Consider the following 18,223-nt stretch of genomic DNA (forward strand, 5'->3'; position numbering starts at 1 on the left):
ATGAACTAATATTAGTAATACAGTGAGGAGACATCTATATATAAACACAGAGCTTTGTATGTTTCCATATATACTCATGTTTCTATATATAAGCAAAATGCTTTCCTAGGAATATTTAAAGACATTTGTCACATTTTGTCGTGTATTTTATGGTGGGAAAGTGTAATCGGAAAAAATGCGTTTAGATCTTGTGAGACAGTAAGGTAAAATAGCTACTTGTGTGAACTGGACCTTTTTTTAGATGCAAGCACTACAGAAATAACCAAGTGATAGCCCCACTGTGAACTCAAAACGCATTTCCTTTTCACCAGGGTTTGCTGGGCTGTTTGTCTAACCCTTGTAAGGGCAGTGATGCAGCGTGTGCAGCCAGGCTCCTGGCTTCTGCAGGCACTGGAAGGACAGGGACCTTTGCTTGTATCAGCCTGCTGTGTGCAAAGATCATACGTAGTCCATCTTCTTTAGACCAAGTGTGTATTTGAGCTCTACTTGGAAACACGTAGTGTTTCAAGTAAATAAATCGTGTGCAGTATAAGAGGGTTTTATATAACAAACCCATTTATTCATGGCTTTCTAGCAAATCTGGTTTGTTGTTTTTTTTTCTTTACTTTGTTGTAAAGGAATGAAAACCTCTTTCATGCAAGTGAAAATTAGAGTAATATTTTGGAGTTTGTTGTCTCCTGTCATTTGGGGGTCTGGCATAGGGTCTGCAATGTCACTGCTGTGGGGGAGGTTGCTTGGATGTGGGTTATTTGGGGCTTTTTGTCTGGTTGGGTTTTTCTCTTGTTTTGGGTTTTATCAGTTTGTTTATTTTTTTCCTTACCTATCCTAGTCCTCCATAGCTTTGAAAGTCATTGAATTAGAAAAGTCAGAATACCATGCTTATACAAATGTCATGAAAATGTGGTGTGTAGGTGAGGAAATCTTTCCTGTGGCTCCCTCTGTGGTAGAGAGCTCAGCCCTGAGCTGTTCTGTGGAGGCAGCATCACTTGGCCTGTAGCTGTGTTTGTGGAGGGACCTTTTCTGAACAGGCAGAAGATGTAAAAATGAGCCCAAGAGCGCTGCAGGCCCCAAGAGAGGGTCTGGGAGAAAAGCTGCAGATGTGTTTCTATTGCAGTAGGAGAAGAAGAGGGGAAAATAAGGGCATTGCAGTAGGGAAAGATAGGAAATGTTAGACCCATCTGCTTAAAAAAAACCAAAACAAACCCAACAAACCCCCCATATATATCTATATATGGATATGTATATATATATATAGATATCTGGCTGTGAATCTTTAGCTTTTCCAAATTCTCTCATGCCCCAGTCCTTGTATGTTCTCCTGTGAACCACATACTGCAACACACAGCCGTTCTGCTATTGTTAATATACTAGATAAATACTGTTGTTTATACTATAGATTTAAGGGTGAGTCCTCAGAGCTTAGTAGACTGGTTTTCTGGTTGAGGTTCATGTTGATGTTTTTGTATGTGCAAACCCAGAATGTTTGTCACAGAAAATAACAATGAAGCGTTCGTATATATGTTGCATGACCTGGTTGCCCATGTGTTTTCTAGCAGAGGTTAGAGCTGGTTTACTTTAGTGTTTATTAGGATGTAGAGGAATTCAGCCTAATCCCAGCTAGAAATAAACAAATGCAAGGCAGAAGTCACTGCAATCGGACATCACTGCTTTGAGTCCATTTCCATGGTCAGAGGGTTTTAGGGATGAAAGGATGCTGGTATGGTGCACTGTGTGAGCACTCCTAGTGTTGGCATAGATTTCTGAGCAAAGCTGTATGGGTTGCCTTAGTTTTAATTCACCCCCTGCCCTCACAAGGAAAGCTAATTTGACCTGTGCCAGTGGGTTCAGCCATTGTAATTGAGGTTTTTTCCCTAGCTAGTGGAGTTATGCTTTACTATCACTCTCATCAGAGTGTGTTGTAGAAGGAGCTGGGTACATTAGGTTGGTGGATTGTAGCCATATGAAGCAGATCATCCCTTGTGAGCTCTTACTGTCCTGAGAAACTTTAATGTAGTGCTATTACATGGTGTTAGTAGAAAAGTACACGTGCCTAGGCTTAGATAAAATCATGACGATGCTCTGACAAACACATTTATGTAGACAGTCTTAAAGAGGCAATAGAGATCTGCCCCTTGCCAGAGGAGATCGGATGAAAAGGTTTTCTGCTCCCATCAAAAGCCCAGCTCCTTATAGAATCATAGAATAGTTAGGGTTGGAAAGGACCTTAAGATCATGTAGTTCCACCCCCCTGCCATGGGCAGGGACACCTTACACTAAACCATGCCACTCAAGGCATCGTCCAACCTGGACTTGAGCACTGCCAGAGATGGAGCATTCACAAACTGCCTGAGCAACCCATTCCAGTGCCTCACCACCCTAGCAGGAAAGAATTTCCTCCTTATATCCAATTTAAACTTCCCCTGTTTAAGTTTGAACCCGTTACCCCTTGTCCTATCACTACAGTCCCTAATGAAGAGTCCCTCCCCAGCATCCCTATAGGCCCCCTTCAGATACTGGAAGGCTGCTGTGAGGTCTCCACACAGCCTTCACTTCTCCAGGCTGAACAACCCCAACTTTCTCAGCTTATCTTCATACGGGAGCTGCTCCAGTCCCCTGATCATCCTCGTGGCCCTTCTCTGGACTTGTTCCAACAGCTCCATGTTCTTTTCATGTTGAGGACACCAGAAGTGCACACAATACTCCAGGTGAGGTCTCATGAGAGCAGAGTAGAGGGGCAGGATCACCTCCTTCGACCTGCTGGTCATGCTCCTTTTGATGCAGCCCAGGATATGGTTGGCTTTCTGGGCTGCAAGCTCACACTGCCGGCTCATGTTCATTTTCTCATCAACCAACACCCCCAAGTCCTTCTCCGGAGGGCTGCTTTGAATCTCTTCTCTCCCCAGCCTGTAGCTGTGCCTGGGATTGCTCCAACCAGGTGTAGGACCTTGCACTTGTCATGGTTAAACTTCATGAGGTTGGCATCAGCCCACCTCACAAGTGTGTCGAGGTCCCTCTGGATGGCATTCCTTCCCTCCCAGGGTATCAACCGAACCACACAGCTTGGTGTCATTGGCAAACTTGCTGAGGGCGCACTCAATCCCCCTGTCCGTGTCAGTGACGAAGATGTGGAACAAGACCGGTCCCAACACCAATCCCTGAGGGACACCACTCATTACTGGTCTCTGACTGGACACTGAGCCATTGACCACAACTCTTTGCATGCGGCCATCCAGCCAGTTCTTTATCTACCAAGTGGTCCATCCATCAAATTGATGTCACTCCAATTTAGAGACAAGGATGTCGTGTGGGACAGTGTTGAACACTTTGCACAAGTCCAGGTAGATGACATCAGCTGCTCTACCCCTGTCCATCAGTTCTGTAGCCCCATCATAGAAGGCCACCACATTGGTCAGGCAGGATTTCCCCTTAGTGAAGCCATGCTGGCTGTCACCAACCACCTTGTTTTTCATGTGTCTTAGCATGCCTTCCAGGAGAATCTGCTCCAAGATTTTGCCAGGCACAGAGGTGAGAAGCTTTGCCACAAAGCTTGTTCTGGAGTAAAATTGTCAAGATAATAAATAAATAGTCCCAGAAGTCAGTGATGTCAAAGCTGAGTACTTAGGTCATTTGGGAGCAACTATGCTTAGATTCACTTTGGATGGGGCTAAGATAATGATAGACTTCTGCAGAATACCAAAGAAAACAGAGTTGGCTCCAGTATATCTTCCTTGAGCTAAACGGACAGAGCATGAAAGGAATACCATCCTGGCAGAATTCCTGTTACATCACTAAAATACCACATCACTAAAATACCACATCACTTTATGGTGAATATTTGAGAAGCATAATATTGTAGTGTAGATGTGAGTTGCATGTAATCCCCTGTCATCCCCACCCAGCAGCTGGAAAGCTGTTGAGCCACCTTGATTTATGTGCCATCTTTGAAATCATTTTGGCCTGAATTTTAGATTAAAACAGTGAGCAGCCATTCCACTAATTCTTTTTATTGTTGACTTGCTTCCTCAAATGCCATCCTTAATGTCTCTCTCATTGGGTTAGAAAAACTGTGATAAATAATGTAGGAAAATATTTTAGTAAAATCTTAGGACAGGTTCACCTGAAATAAATCAAGGAGTTGCTTAAAAGAATGTAAAGTAGACCTATGAAAGGCAGCTGCTGTTGGTTACGCATTACAGACTGTGTTCTCAGTTCCAAACTGATTTTCTTCACAATGCGGGCATATCCTGTTGAGCCTTAATCTTATGGAGTAAAGGAACAATTCATCACAGCCAAACGAGTGGTGGCAAGTTCACAAATTCAGTCTCCTGCTTTAGATGCCTTTTCTCCTCTTTATCTCCCGTGTCTTGGTGCTCTTCACCTTATCTCCAGCGCTTGTGGCTGAAGGAGCACGGGTTTGTTGTCTTACCTGAGAGGCTTCCTTCCACCTTCAAGAGCTGTGGGGAAACTCAGCCTAACAGAGGGCAGGGTGGCCCGAAGAAACAAATGAAAACTTAAACGTTCACAATGAAAATGAAAAAAAAATGTTCACAAATGAAAACTTAAAAAAGTTGCTTTATAAAGGCAGTAATTAAAAATATTCATGGTGTAATTCCACAGAGCTGGATCTTCAAAGTCTCCATTTCTAAAATCTGACCCAGTAATATGATTTTTGAGAAAATTAATCTTGCCTTCTGTGGGTGGAAAGATGATGTTGGGTTGCTAGTTCACTTGGAAATCTTACATGTGTGAGTAATTGAAAACTCTGACGAACAAAGCCAGTTATTCTACATTTGTTCTTCAATAATAGTAATAATGAATTCAAACGTATCATCAGTACTGTCACTCTTTCAAACAAGGCAGTTTACTGTAATCTTTTGCTTTCCTGGAGATGCTGAGTCAGCATTTGAACTAATTCTTTTGGTCTCTTTGCATTATAGGCCTTTAAAGTAACGTCATCAAGATAAAATCTACTTAAATCCTTAGCAAAATGAAAAATCATACCCTCCCCCCCCCCCCCCCCCCCCCCCCCCCCCCCATTGTCTTAGTATTCTGCAAAAGCTCCCATGGTTTGCATTCAGATATCTGCTATGCCCAGTTCTGGAATCACAGATGCTCTTCTGTCTGTTTGCTACTGTGTCAGACAGTTTCAGCATGTCTTTGGGTGTTTTCAGTGATCTCCTGCCCATTTACATGGCTGTTGATCCGTACATGTTCTTGTTGAAGAGGCATGGGACCAGTATTCAGCTCTGCTCTGTGCCATTAGCTGAAATTGCCCCAAAGCAAAGTGGAGGTGCTGCTGGTGGCTTCAGAAGGTTGGAAATGGTCTCTCCAATTTAGGTTCTCTGATCCATGTCTGTTGTGACACTTTCCTAGGTTTAGGTGTGCCATACCTTTAAAGAGTCCCTTTCCAGCCAGACAATTGCTTCCCACTGAATTTGCTAACAGTCTTAACAGTTCTGGGGCAGCTTTTGTGCATCATTACATCTCATGGGACCTGACCCAATAAAAAGATAGTGGGAGAAGATTGTTTTTCTTGTGCCTTCAAATTGCTGCAGTATACTTCATTTTCTGCTGGAGAGATTGGAAGTTGATTTGTAATGGTGGCTGCTCCAACACAGTGTGTGAATTGGTCCCCCCATGTTACAAATATACACTGTCAGAGCATGAGTGCTCACACAGCATCCTGTGCTTGTGGGAAGTCAAGGTCGCTGGTACTGGTTGTGTTTACAAGCATGTTTATCCCATGGCTTTGCTCCCTGTGGAAGCATATGCACATTAGTGATTTTGGGGTTGTATAAATCCTGCTCGGTGAAGGATGCTGTCACCAATTGAGAAAGAAAGACCTTTTAGCTTTTTGTTAAGCTTCCCCCAGCCTCTGCTGCAATATAAATCAGAAAGCCTTGTGCTGAGCTTGAAAAATCTGACAGTGCCATCGACCAGCCGGCGTTTTGAGCTGCTGGAATTGCAAACTGCATGTGATATAAATGGCCTGAAGTAAAAGCAAGTCATTAAAATAGAATATTAATGATCTTAGTTGTTGGCACCACAAGAACCTTTTTAGATTTATGTCCTAAATAGTGAGCTAGAAGTAAACTAGAGGACCTGATGATGGTAGTAAAAAAACCCAAAGGTAATATATGCAGCCCCAGTTCCTTTCATGACCCACACCCCCAAGATGCTGCTCTTCCTTTTCAGCTCATATGCTTTACTCGCAGCATGGTTTAGGTCCTTATGTAAGCACACTGGCCTCAGCTAACCTCCTCCTAATGTCCAAACACATTTCTGTTGTGCCTTCTAGTACTTTACCTTTGTCGGATTTAAAGTCTCGTGGTGTAGATGCCAAAATCTAGAAACTCCCCAAATTAAACTCAGTTTGTTCTAGGAATAGAGGGAGGCAGGATTAGAGGGAGGATTAGATCAGTAATATTTTTGGCTGCAATGATACAGAAACAAGGGGTTTGTTTCTGTTGGTGTTGTGTTTTGGTTACCTGAACATCAAAGTCATTTGAGTTCATCGCTGCTGACTACTATTTTTGTTGCTCATAAACAACTCTTGATGTTCCTGTTTTTATTTAGTGAATTAACCGTTGGTTAGTGGAAACAGCCTGTTGGACAGGTAGATTGATGGAGGAGACTGACGAGGTCACAGTTACTTTTCTGCATCCTTATGAAGGGCTCAAGAAATTGTCCCCCCTAGGATAGGAGAGGGAGGAATGTGGGGTGGGCACAAATGGTAGTAGCAGTGCAAAGCTACAGGAGACACTGAACAGGCCAGGCCAGATGTTTGTTGTTGCTATGGAGTCCCCAGGCTGGACTGTACATCTCTCTAAGAAGATCAGCCCGGATTCAGCAGCAGGCCAGCACCCAGACCCCACTGGTGCCAGAATCCAGGACCTCTCCTCTCCATCTGCTTACTGCTGCACTGAAGTTTGGAGAGGACCTGGAGCTTTGAATTTAGCAAACCCAAGGTTTGGCGCTCCCTCTGCTGGCTGCATTTTTGCTGGCTGGTTCCCTCTTTTTATCGCTGAAGGAATGCTGAAATCAGTAGGGACAATCTTGAGCAAACAGGGAAGTAATAAAATCAGCATGTCTCTTTTTTAGGGTCCTTGGACACTAAGTAAAAATCCTCACTGACCATGTTGTGGAGGTGCAAGTCAATAAGGAGATACATTTCTTACACTTCTTTTAAAAAGGTCATTACTTGCCTTGGGAAGTGGAGACACAGGGGAAATCACATGAATTTAAGTCACACTTCACTATCTTTTTGAATTTGGTGTGGAACCAGCACCAAGAATGACTTCAGTATTCTGTTTGCTTGCCTCAAATTTTATCTGAAATTTTTGTTCTGCAGTAGCCCGAATAGTGATAGGTCTCTCTGCAGACTCAATACTTCCTCCTCTCATTGTTGCCACCTCTTCTCTCAACGCTAGTTTGCTGCACTCCCTGAAGTGCTTCCTTGGTTTGTTTCTTAAACAAACCAGCCTGTTTCTCATCTCAAGGCACCAGCATTCCGATATTACAACCTTGTACTCAGGTTGGAGCCTCAGATGGATGTCAAAAAACACTTTGCTTTTGGGGGTTTTCTCTCTCTATTGTTATTTTTTCCATCTCTTCCTCTCCCACTTTGGATCCAGTAGACACTTCTGTAGTGTGTTAGCTTCCAGTTTTGGGAAGTAGCTTGTGTTTGTCCATTTACCAGGCTGAAATCAAATGGCCAACACTGAAAGCAGCCCAGTTAGTAGTGTGCATCTTACACCCGTGTGCACCATGGTTATTGTCAATCCCAGCCATATCCAGCCCAACTAGAAATCACTGGTGCACTCTTCATGGCAAGGGAATCATTGCTGATGTTCAAGGAGTTTCTAAAACTTTACCTCTCCACTCCTTAGTTTTGTTCTTGCTGCCTGCCTACACCTGGTAATAGTTTTCCCTAAATGTTCTCACTTCTCCTAATTCTTTCCAAGATTTCCACTTCAATAGCAGAGACCTGAGTTGAAAGGACCTTTTTTCTCAAGTTATTCCTGGCTCCCAACTGATTTCTTTTGCTGGTGAACCTAAAGTGAGTTCAGTTCAGTTGCATGTAAAGCTTCATCAGGTAGCAGCTTTCTAGAGCTATGCTCTCACTCTTAGAAGAAGCAGCAAAGTAAATTAAGTTTGACAGCATGCTTCTCACCAAGGTCTGACCAGAATGGTTTGGAGTGCCCACAGCAAATGATAGGCTGCTGGAGGTGGAAAATGTTAGCTCATTGCTTCTCTTCCATGCCATGGGGCAGCAGAGAATTATTGAGCCCTTTCTAGGAGCTTCATCTAGTCAAATTTTCAAAGGCACAAGTAACTGAGGTTCTGCTGTTTCCCTTGGGAAAGTATTCCTTACAAATACAATTCACTGTCAGGAAGTCATTCTGAAACTCTCCCTAATTCTGACTTTTTTTGGTGTCCTCCCACTAAAATGGGCTTTAACACAAAGAATCTATTTAAAGCACTGCTTCTTTATTTTCCTGTGAAGGCTGATGTGGTTTCTAGTTAATGTTTGTACAAGACTGTAAGCTCTCCGGTTTAAAGGCAAAGAATCACTATATTCACTGGTTGTGCTGATACTTTCACTTGTTTCCTTGAGGGTCTGGATGAGTTTCATGTGGCTGTATTAAACGGATGTTAGTTATTGGGTTCCCTTCCCAACTAGGTATTTAAAAAAAGGTGTGTTCTGCTGCTGAAAAGAGCAGGATTTAAAAAACCTAGTTTAAATCTAGATTATGTTTGTGCCCAAGGTTTGGGTTTCTTTTCATTCTATGAATGGTATTGTGTTGTGAACCCAAAGGCAGTCTACAGCAGTTAGTGGTGGTAAGAAAGCAGCAGTCTGATTTCCCTATTGAAAATAATCAAGGTGCAAAAGCAAACAGCATGAATGCAAATTTCTGCTAATAGAAGAGAGATTTGATGTCCTTGAACTGTGCTGCAGAAAAAAAATGTAGGGAAACACTTGTTACTTAGGTATAATTGCTTGCAAGCCAGTGCTATTCTAGAGGGAATTGTTTTTCGTGGTTAAATTATACAAGACATTTAAAAATAGATTGTTCTGCATAATGCATTGTTGAATCTGTAAATCTCACTGACAGACAAAATAGTTTACCTCTGTAGAAATCAGTCAGAACCAAAACAATCACTTAAGAATAAACTGGGAGAGTTCTCAGAAGCACACATCATTAGTTAGCAAATTCAAGGGCAGCTAAACACCTCCTGGGATTTTTCTCCACGTCATTGTAGGCATTTTAAACAGGTTATAGCTTAATGTTCCAGGGCACTCACCAACAGCAAATGGACTGAGATTACTGACTTTAGCAAAAACGGGCTAGCCTGGTTCTAGTTTTACCACAAAATGACTTAACAAGCATCTTCTGTTTTATAAAACAGTGCTTTGATTTAGCACTGATTTTTTGTTAATAAAAGGAAACTGAGGGCCTTTTGTGATATCTGATTCTTGCATCAGGAAAATAACATTTGCTAATCTTCCCAGATACTAAGCTCATAAACCTCCTCCTGCAGAGATAGAGGAATCTCTAGCTGCTTGCTCATGATATAAGCTTATATATGTTATGTGTAGGTTGTTACTTCCTGCTCAAAGCCCCTGAGTTATGCCTCTACTGCTGGACCACTTTCTTCCTGAGCTTTGGCTTTAAAACTATGCCAGCAGTATTATAATTTCTGCAGTGCGGTCTGGCTAGTAGTATCATTTTGCCCACTTTTGGTCCTTGCTCTAAATGTACAAATGCCTAAGGGTCAAAGGAGGATATTTATTTTTTCCACATCTTTTTCAAGGAATGGTCAAACTACCCGAAGAGAATCAGTATTTTGAGCATTTCTTCCAGTGCTGTTCTGCATGGTCAGTCACATGGACTCGCAGGAGCTCATTTTAGATTCAGTGACTCATGCGGATTTCACTAAGCATCCTCATGTTTCTTAATTAGCTTAATAAATTAATCAGGAGTTGCTGTACTGAGCAAAATCCAAGCTGAGGGACAAGATATTGGGCAATGCGATGAGATTGGATTTGCTTTTAACAAAACTCCTTGGTCCTTTAGTTGCCCATGGATGTCACTGGAAGATCAGCATTTGTTACGACTTCTGTCTCAAGCCATGTACACGTATAAGCTCTGTGGGCTCTTGCTGACAGTTGCTGTAGATGGGAGAAGCTGAGGCAGAAAGCAAATGCTGCCTGCCTGAGGCCAGAGGGAGTTGTGGGTTAGAACACTGCCTACAGTTCTCTCTTGGTGCTGCTTATTACACATCATTTGGGTCATTTCTCCCTTCATCATCAGATGTGGCAGTGTTGCAGAACTGCCTGCTTGCTAAATATCATTGTATCAACACTTAAAGCGAGTGATTAAAGAAAGATAAATGTCATAGATGTAATGTACTTAGAGACTGTAGCCAGAAAATCAGTGAGGTATAGAAATTATTTATATCATTTCCATGCATGCTTGTTCCCCCTGTTTTATTTGTGTTCTGCTCTCAAAGCCCTAGGAATACCAATAGACAGTCCAGGTTTCCTTACCTGGATGTTTACTTTATTCAGGTTCATGTTGGGGTATGTATTGTGTGTCCTTAGTTAAAGCCTCTCTCAGTTGAATATTTGTATTGACAAATACCGGTGGCCTGATAAAGTCTTTGAATAAAGCTGTAGCCAATTTCTGTTTAAAACACTCAGGGGAGTCATTTTATTCACAGGCCACTTCTAAAGTTGGGCACATGCTGTGTTGTGCTCTTTTACGATGTATTAAGTCTTTGCACTCCTCTGGCTTTTCCTTTAGCCTTTTCTGCCTTGATTACTTCCATACGTGGGGGGTATTTTGCAGTTGTCGATGCAGCAGTCTGAGAGGGCAGCCAGTCTGGGAATGCATCTTCGGGACACCTCCATCACCAGTGCAGATGTTTATTCCAGTGTCTCATGATTTCTGGCAAATTATTGCATATGGATCAAAATTAACTTGCAAAGACCCAAGAAACATAATTTTTGGATCTGGTCTGTTTCATCAAGTGACTGCATGAGCGTTGGACCCATTGCAAAGGAAGAAGACTTAGGGAACAAAAGATGGCTTCTTTTTAAATGCAGCCTTATTAGATTGGCTTAAATTCATCTGAACCCCAGCAAAGTGATGGATTCCTGAAAGTTGGGAACAGGAAAAGTCAAGAGGGAAGAAAGGTTAATGTCAGCCTGTGTTTGGTTAATTTATCTATCTTCAACAGATAAATTCTTTGAAACAGATATTTTTAAGAGCTGAACATCGATTCTACCCACCAAGAAGTCCAGTGACATTTGAAACTATGACAAGTTTCAATGGCCTTGATACTTCGGGTGATACATAAAAAAAAACAAACTAAAAAGGAGAGATTATGGCAGAGGCAAAAAAAATGGTTTTAGCATTCTTTTTCATTGTAGAAAGTGTAAAATGTCCAATACCCATCCATAACTAGTTCCTTACCAGCTCACTTTGCATAAAAGAGCAGTAGGTGGTACAGATTTTGGTGATTTCCCTCACGCTACATACTGTTGGTCAGATCAGGGTGCTGTGGCTGCTCAAGCTGGGAGAGAGAGCATAATATATTTTAGTGATCCTAAAATCGTGGTGGAGACCAGCCTGTTGTAAAGGACATGCAACTGGTTTTGTGCATGAAAGTCATGCACAATTTCCCATGGTTTTGAAATCCCTCAGGTTCTTCCCCCGTCCCGTTTCCATCCATCTCTCCCATTGCTTGTAGATGTGACCAGGATGCCACTGTTAGAAAGACTGTCCTTTTCAGAATGTAAAATTTAATCATTTAGTTCAGCTCTGTCATAGGCAACACAGAAATGGAGGAGAAGGTGGCAGTGTATCGATTCTGATTATTGTTTATTGTTTTTTAATTCATCCCCTTGTACAGATCTGAGCACTCCTACCATTTACTAATGTGTGACAATGGTAATCCTCAGGAATTAGCAGGGGCAAATGAGCTGCTCTGGTTTGTGATATGAAAGGTTCTTGAAGGAGTCACGTTTTCCGACTTGAAAGCACATGTACTGTCTGAGCAGCCGCTGGGAATTAAATTACAATAGTTGGTTTTGTCCATGTGACCTTTCTTTGTGCTACCAAGTTCTTCTTGAACATTGTTATATTGAAAACATATTATTGGAGTAATATATTATAGGGGAACAAGACTGATAATAGTAGTTAAATCTTTCCTGTTTTTATGAAGCCACCTTCTTTGTTTTCATACTGTTCATTGAGCAGTGAAAAGAACTGGAAGTCTTGCAAGGAATGCAGAGAAATAAAACCTGGCACAGAGAGAGGCTTTGAGTGCAATATGAACGTTGATCCTTTAAAATCACAAATCATCTTTCTATTAATTCACTGTAGAATAAGGTCTCCTCAAGATAAGACTCAGCACTGCTGTGGAGTTGGTATTTAAAGTATGTCCATCTGCATCTAAACGAGTAGCTCCAAGACAATCAGATTATGCAGTAGTTACTTTGGTGAGAATATCGCCTAAGTGGAATGGAAACTTCATTTTGAGTCTAATATTAGACCCTGCTTTGGAAAATTCCTTTTAAATGATCACAAGCTGGGAATAGCAAAAGAATTTAACTTTCGACAGACAGCATTCACCAAGAATTTGTTTTTAACTGCTTATGTTGGGTCCCTGGGAAAGCAGATGTGAAAAACTTACCAAAGTGAATTGACTTGACCTGATGCAATGTTTATATCGGTAGTTGATAAGTTTTCCTCCCTCATCTAATTTGTTTGGGATATTTTCATTCTTTAAGCATGAGTAAGTCTGGGTTGGAATAGTTTGAATGCTTGTTAGTCTAATAATCTGAATCTTAAATCATGCAGACATTATTGCCTATAAAGGGGTCTAAGCAAAGTTGAACTATTTTGGTTATCTTCCACAGATGGGGAAAAGAATCGTTTATCATTTTTCAGACTAAGGAAGAAGAATGTGAGACAACGTTGCTTACCTTCCAATAATTTAGGAAGCATATTAGTATCTGCTGTATTTATACTTCAAAATACCGCTTGTATTTGGTGAATCCTTAGAATGCATGTTACATTTTATGCAGCTTTACAAAGGACTGTCTTTCAATGGCACTTAGGGAAGTCAACAACCAAATATACCAAAGCAGATTCATATTATTATTATTCCTGTGGCAGAAAAGACTTTAGGAACTGCAGAATACGCTGTGAATGATGCACAGCTCAGGGATCTTCAGAGCCACTGGTTTATCTCATCTTAGCTCTTCTCTTTGTTGATCAGACACGGTTACTTTGAATATTTTAATTTGTTCCTGAATAAGCCCCCACACTCCTACGGAGCATGGTTATATAAATTATTCCAGAGGGAGGGAGGAGAAAAAGACAAGCTCATAAATGGGGCTGACCTCTTCTTCCTAACTTTCCTCTGTCCTTGTGCTTCGTGGTTTCACCATTGTTGCTGTTGTTTCCAAGCTTGAGGAGAACATCCACAGGAACTCACTGCAAAGGAGGGCTCCAGCCTGGGCTTCCTCTGCCAGTGCGTGAGACAAGAAGTGGAGCAACTGTCAACAAGATAATATAATGAATTCAATGCCAGGGCAACGGTTTCACTGTGAAAGACATTAGAAAGAGAACACTGATCTCTTTAATGTTTCTCCTTTAGTGCGTTAGGTGGATTTATGTGACCCAGGAATGCATTTCTCGGACAGAAATCAGATTATGATTTTAAGCATCTGTTAAACTTTGCCTGTTCTTTCATGAAGCCTGACACCAACCTTTTTGTCTTTTTATTTATAGCCGTCTGTCTATAACTGCTGTAATTTCTGATCTTTCAGGATTTTCTAAATTGTCTAAATTGCTGCTCTGTCTCCTTGCAGGCAAGTCTCACCTGGCTATAGTGCAGAGAGTAAACAATGAAGGAGAAGGGGATCCTTTTTATGAAGTCCTGGGAATTGTCACTTTAGAAGATGTGATTGAAGAGATCATCAAGTCTGAAATTCTGGATGAAACAGATCTATACAGTGAGTAGAAATATTTGCACTTTCTAGACAAGGGGGAGGACTCCATCCAGCAGCAGTTGTGTCTAATAGCTGTGTTTTGAGAGATGTCAAGTTGCTGATTTAAAATCTCAATGGTCAAAATGACCTGCAGATCCCTCAGATGGCCAAAGTAATTTTTGTTTTTGCAGCATGGGCACTTCACCCCTTTATGCTGTATTAATTCAGAAACATTCCAAGGGGAATAGAGTCCTTTTAGAGTGTCTCTCTGTCACTCATTCAGAAAACCTGAGAATGGAAGGTTGTCTTCAGGGCTGAAAACCATCGTGTCCTAAGTGATTATCCCTCAGTACAACTCCTTCCTTACTTTCTGTTAACGTCTGTTGAGGGAAATGATGCTGCAGTCCAACCGTTACCTGGGACTTGAGAGATCTGGTCTCTCTTTTTTCCCAGTTTAGAGTTTGTCTGGTCTTTGGCCAGTTACCTAAAGTGTCTTTGTTTCTCTTACCATCTGCACAATCTGCCCTGTGCATATGGGACTTCGTTTCTGTCATTTTTTATCTGTCTTAACTGTGCTTTCATCACATGCTGGCAGATGCTATTTTTTACTGTGTGTTTGCATGTAGCACAAGGATGTCTCTAGTTCTGTTGTAGTAGAAATAATTTAAAATATCTTTAAGACTGCTCAGCTGTCCTTTGCTTTCTTTTTCTTTCCTCTTGAAAGGGATCTGAATGTTTCTAAAGCATCTTTTTTCAGGCTAATGCAAGCATCTTCTATACTCTATCTAAGTCAGATGCAAATGAGCACTTTTTACTGTGGGGTAGACATACGCTTCTACTTTTCCTACTATATTCTTATTGCCTGAACTACTTTCTGTAGCTGGTCAGCATTTTACCAGTATTTATGTGCCCAAAGGTTCATGTAAATCACTGTTGTGTTTTACAATATGCTAAGCAGTCTAATTACTATGCGAATCACAGAAGTCTACTTAGTATCAATTTCTTTTCATACCTTCCCAAATGTTTGGCTAATCAGTTACAGCATAATGCTTTTACTGGGTGAATTCAGACTTTCTTTTATACTCTATAAAGATCCCATCTTTGTATTATCACCTTTGAGGTATTTCCCTGTTTCTGTGAGTGAAAAAACATTGCATATGCTTTTTCAGTGTTTTTTTTCCCCCCTTGTTTGTTAAGAGAAATCATGTAGATCATGCGGAGTTGTTCTTCAGGATGAAGAAAAGCTTTGACCATCAATAACATGTTAGAGGGCAAGGAAATGAGAATTTAATTCTGAAGACTTCATACATTTACAAAATAGAGCTGGTGAACATGAGTTCATTTGAAAATCTCCTTCCTGAGAAGGGTTTAGTATTGAAAAGTTCTGGTTCAGAACAGGCAGGAAACTTCCCTTCCTAGGCTTCCTGAAGGATGCAGGATGTTCTGGGGGGTGAATCCTCTTACATACCATGAAGATGAACTTTTAAGTTTCTTTATGAAGCACTGCAGTTCATTCCACTGTTTAGATTGAAGGAAATTGTAGCAGTAACAGAGAGAGCAGAAATCCAGAGAAACCATGAGGATCATAGAAAATGTGGTAGATTTTGGATTTGGGCAGATTGATGTGTTGTAATCACTTACAATTGGTGTAGTGATGGGAACATGCTTTGGGTTTACTGAAGGTACCTAATTGTCCATGGTATGTTAAGGCAGCTCATTTTTTATGTTGCTATCAGTGTGTCAGTGCAAGTAACCCCATGTAGTACTAAACTTCTCTGATGCTGTTCATTGGGAGACCAAGCTGGCTTACTCAACTCATACGAAGCCAACATGAAACGTTTGGACTGATTTGCTCTGTGATAGGTCTTTACTTAAAAGTAGACTTTGTGAAATATTTTGGCTGCATCGTTACACCTTTGTTCTGCAGTTTAAAAAATGTCTTGTTTTGCTTTGATGGAAACTTGAAATTTGATGAAATGGCTGACCTTGGTGTTGGAGCTGTTCCTTTCTGCTGTTTCCATGAAAATCCATTTTAACTGTGTTAGGGTAGAAGCAACTATGTATTTACAGTTACTGCTCAAAGCTGCTCTCACTGCTGAAACCCTGCACCTGAATTTCTTAGGGATTGAGTGCCCATTAGACATATTTCTTCAGAAAATTGCCCTCGTCTGCTGTGTCTTATGGCTAGCAGAAATATTGGGAGCAAGGAGAAGATGGGAGCAAGGCAAATTGTTAAATATGTCTCAACTACCAACATCTGGATAAACTGAGTACTTCTGAGCAGGAGATGTTTTACTGGGGATGCTGATAGGGTGGAGGGAAGAGGTTTCTGTCATGACACGGGTAGGCTCTGGTTACATCTCAGCCAGTGTCATGGTGAAAAGCTGTCAGTGCATTTGGATCTTAGTACTGGAAACTTGGAGCATATTTTCATGGTTGATGCACTACAGGAATTTGTCCCGTAGTGGTCCTAGCCATGGTGGGAGAGCATTTCTCAACCTTTTTAGAGGCTCAAGAGAGAAAGCTGTGTGTCTGCTTGAAGAACATGGAGTTCAGCATTCTGACCTGGGTTTCACTGTTGACCTGTCTTATTTAGCCCTTTATAATTGAAGACAAATTTAATCATCCTCTTGGTACAACTGGAATGCTTCTGGTTTTCACACATACGGATTCAGAGATGGTTTGCCCCACTGGGATTTTTCTACAAATGAAATACGTTAAACACACCCTGTGCACATGTTCTGGATGTCATGTATGGTGTGGTTGTAAGCATCAGCTTACCCCGCATTTTTACATACTCGCTGCTGTGCTATTCAGCAGTCTGCCAGCAAATACGACCCCTGGCAAGCACATGCTGCAGGGACATTCAGTGCCAGGCCATGGGGCAAATATATTACAGGGCTGCACTGCTGCAGCTCCAGTAGCTTTCACCTAATGATTTGTTCTGTCCTTGGCAAGTCACTTCCCTGAGGGGAACACCACATTTTACCCAAACATTCCTATTTCCAAACAGCTGTCAAACCAGGTATGTTAAATGTATGTGCTAATAAACTCTGTATTACTTCTCCCGTTTAAACTACAGAGCTAAGCGAATAAAAATTGTTTTCCCTAATGTTTATCCATTGTCATCCAGCAAAAGTGTAGCAACATAGAAGAGGTTGTGCAACCCTTATTTGCCTGGCAAGACCTACAGATATTGGCATGGTGTACATCAGTATCCTGCGCCAGAAGAGCAGAGCCTTGTGTAGCTGGAATCTGATCTTTAGATATACCAAAGTGATTGCCACCCAACAGAAATTAATGTTTTTACCTTCTTGGCTGTTAGGACTGGACTTGCATGAGTAGGCTGCAGAAGCTGTATCTTTACATGAAGCTATTTTAGGCTGTTTAAGGGGTTCAGGTTTAGTCCCACTGTCTGTCTGTCAGTTGCCAAAACATGTTTGATATACAAGCAACCTGGTTTTCCCAGCTAGAGACAGAAAGAACTGGCAAAACTAACTTAGTTAATTCCTAAACCTTTCTTTTAAAATGAAACAAACTCACAGGCTTACAAAGACCTGTACATTGTGTGGGACATAGGCTGTGTGCATCGCTGGGAGGATGAGGGAGAGGGGGCTGAGGGGTATGTGATCACTGAGACTCTGGCATCCACCTCTGTCTGCCTTGGTCTGGGCATCCTAGTACTGAGTATGGGCACGGGGTCAGTAAGTCTAGTCCTCTGGGAACTGTACTTTCTTTTCTGAGGTTTGAACTCCCTGTTCTGTAGCTGTCTCCAATCCAAGCTGGCTCCTTCAGGGAGATCCATGCAGTCATTTGTGGTGTTCTGCATCAGGAATGGAAATTCAGGAATATTACAGGAGAGATCACAACCTTTCTTGTGTTTGGACCTCTGCTCTTCCTCAGCCCAGGAGCTCACAGTCAGCCTCGCTGCCTTTGATTCAAATTGGAAGTCTAAATATTCCCAGAACCTACTTAAAATAAATGCAATATTTGTTAATATCACACCAAAAGTTATACTGAGGGTATCCCCCATCCATCACATTGTTGATGTTGTAGAACCAAACTGCGTCACAGCACTGTGAGCAAAGATTGCTTCAGCGGGCCAAGATAATTTCAGTGCCCAGGTCTCCATCTCACCTACTGTAGAAAGGACAGACAGGAAATATCTGGTCCAGATTCAGTTACTTCTGTCAGCGTCCAGCCTTTGGTTCCTGTGAC

General features: G+C 41.6%; 1 protein-coding gene across 1 annotated transcript in view; it reads left to right on the plus strand.

Moving 5' to 3' along the window:
* Nucleotides 1-18,223, plus strand: part of CNNM2 (cyclin and CBS domain divalent metal cation transport mediator 2) — a 119,042-nt gene that overhangs the window by 83,227 nt on the left and 17,592 nt on the right. The window contains exon 4 of the mRNA XM_057420977.1: nt 13,886-14,029. Within this exon, the coding sequence (XP_057276960.1) occupies nt 13,886-14,029 (144 nt within the window). The remainder of the gene's footprint in view (nt 1-13,885; nt 14,030-18,223) is intronic.

The sequence above is a fragment of the Pezoporus wallicus genome, unplaced genomic scaffold (assembly GCF_028554395.1).
Source record: "Pezoporus wallicus isolate ANWC-B61680 ecotype Strahan unplaced genomic scaffold, APGP_CSIRO_Pwel_v1 contig_3365, whole genome shotgun sequence".
NCBI lineage: Eukaryota > Metazoa > Chordata > Aves > Psittaciformes > Psittacidae > Pezoporus > Pezoporus wallicus.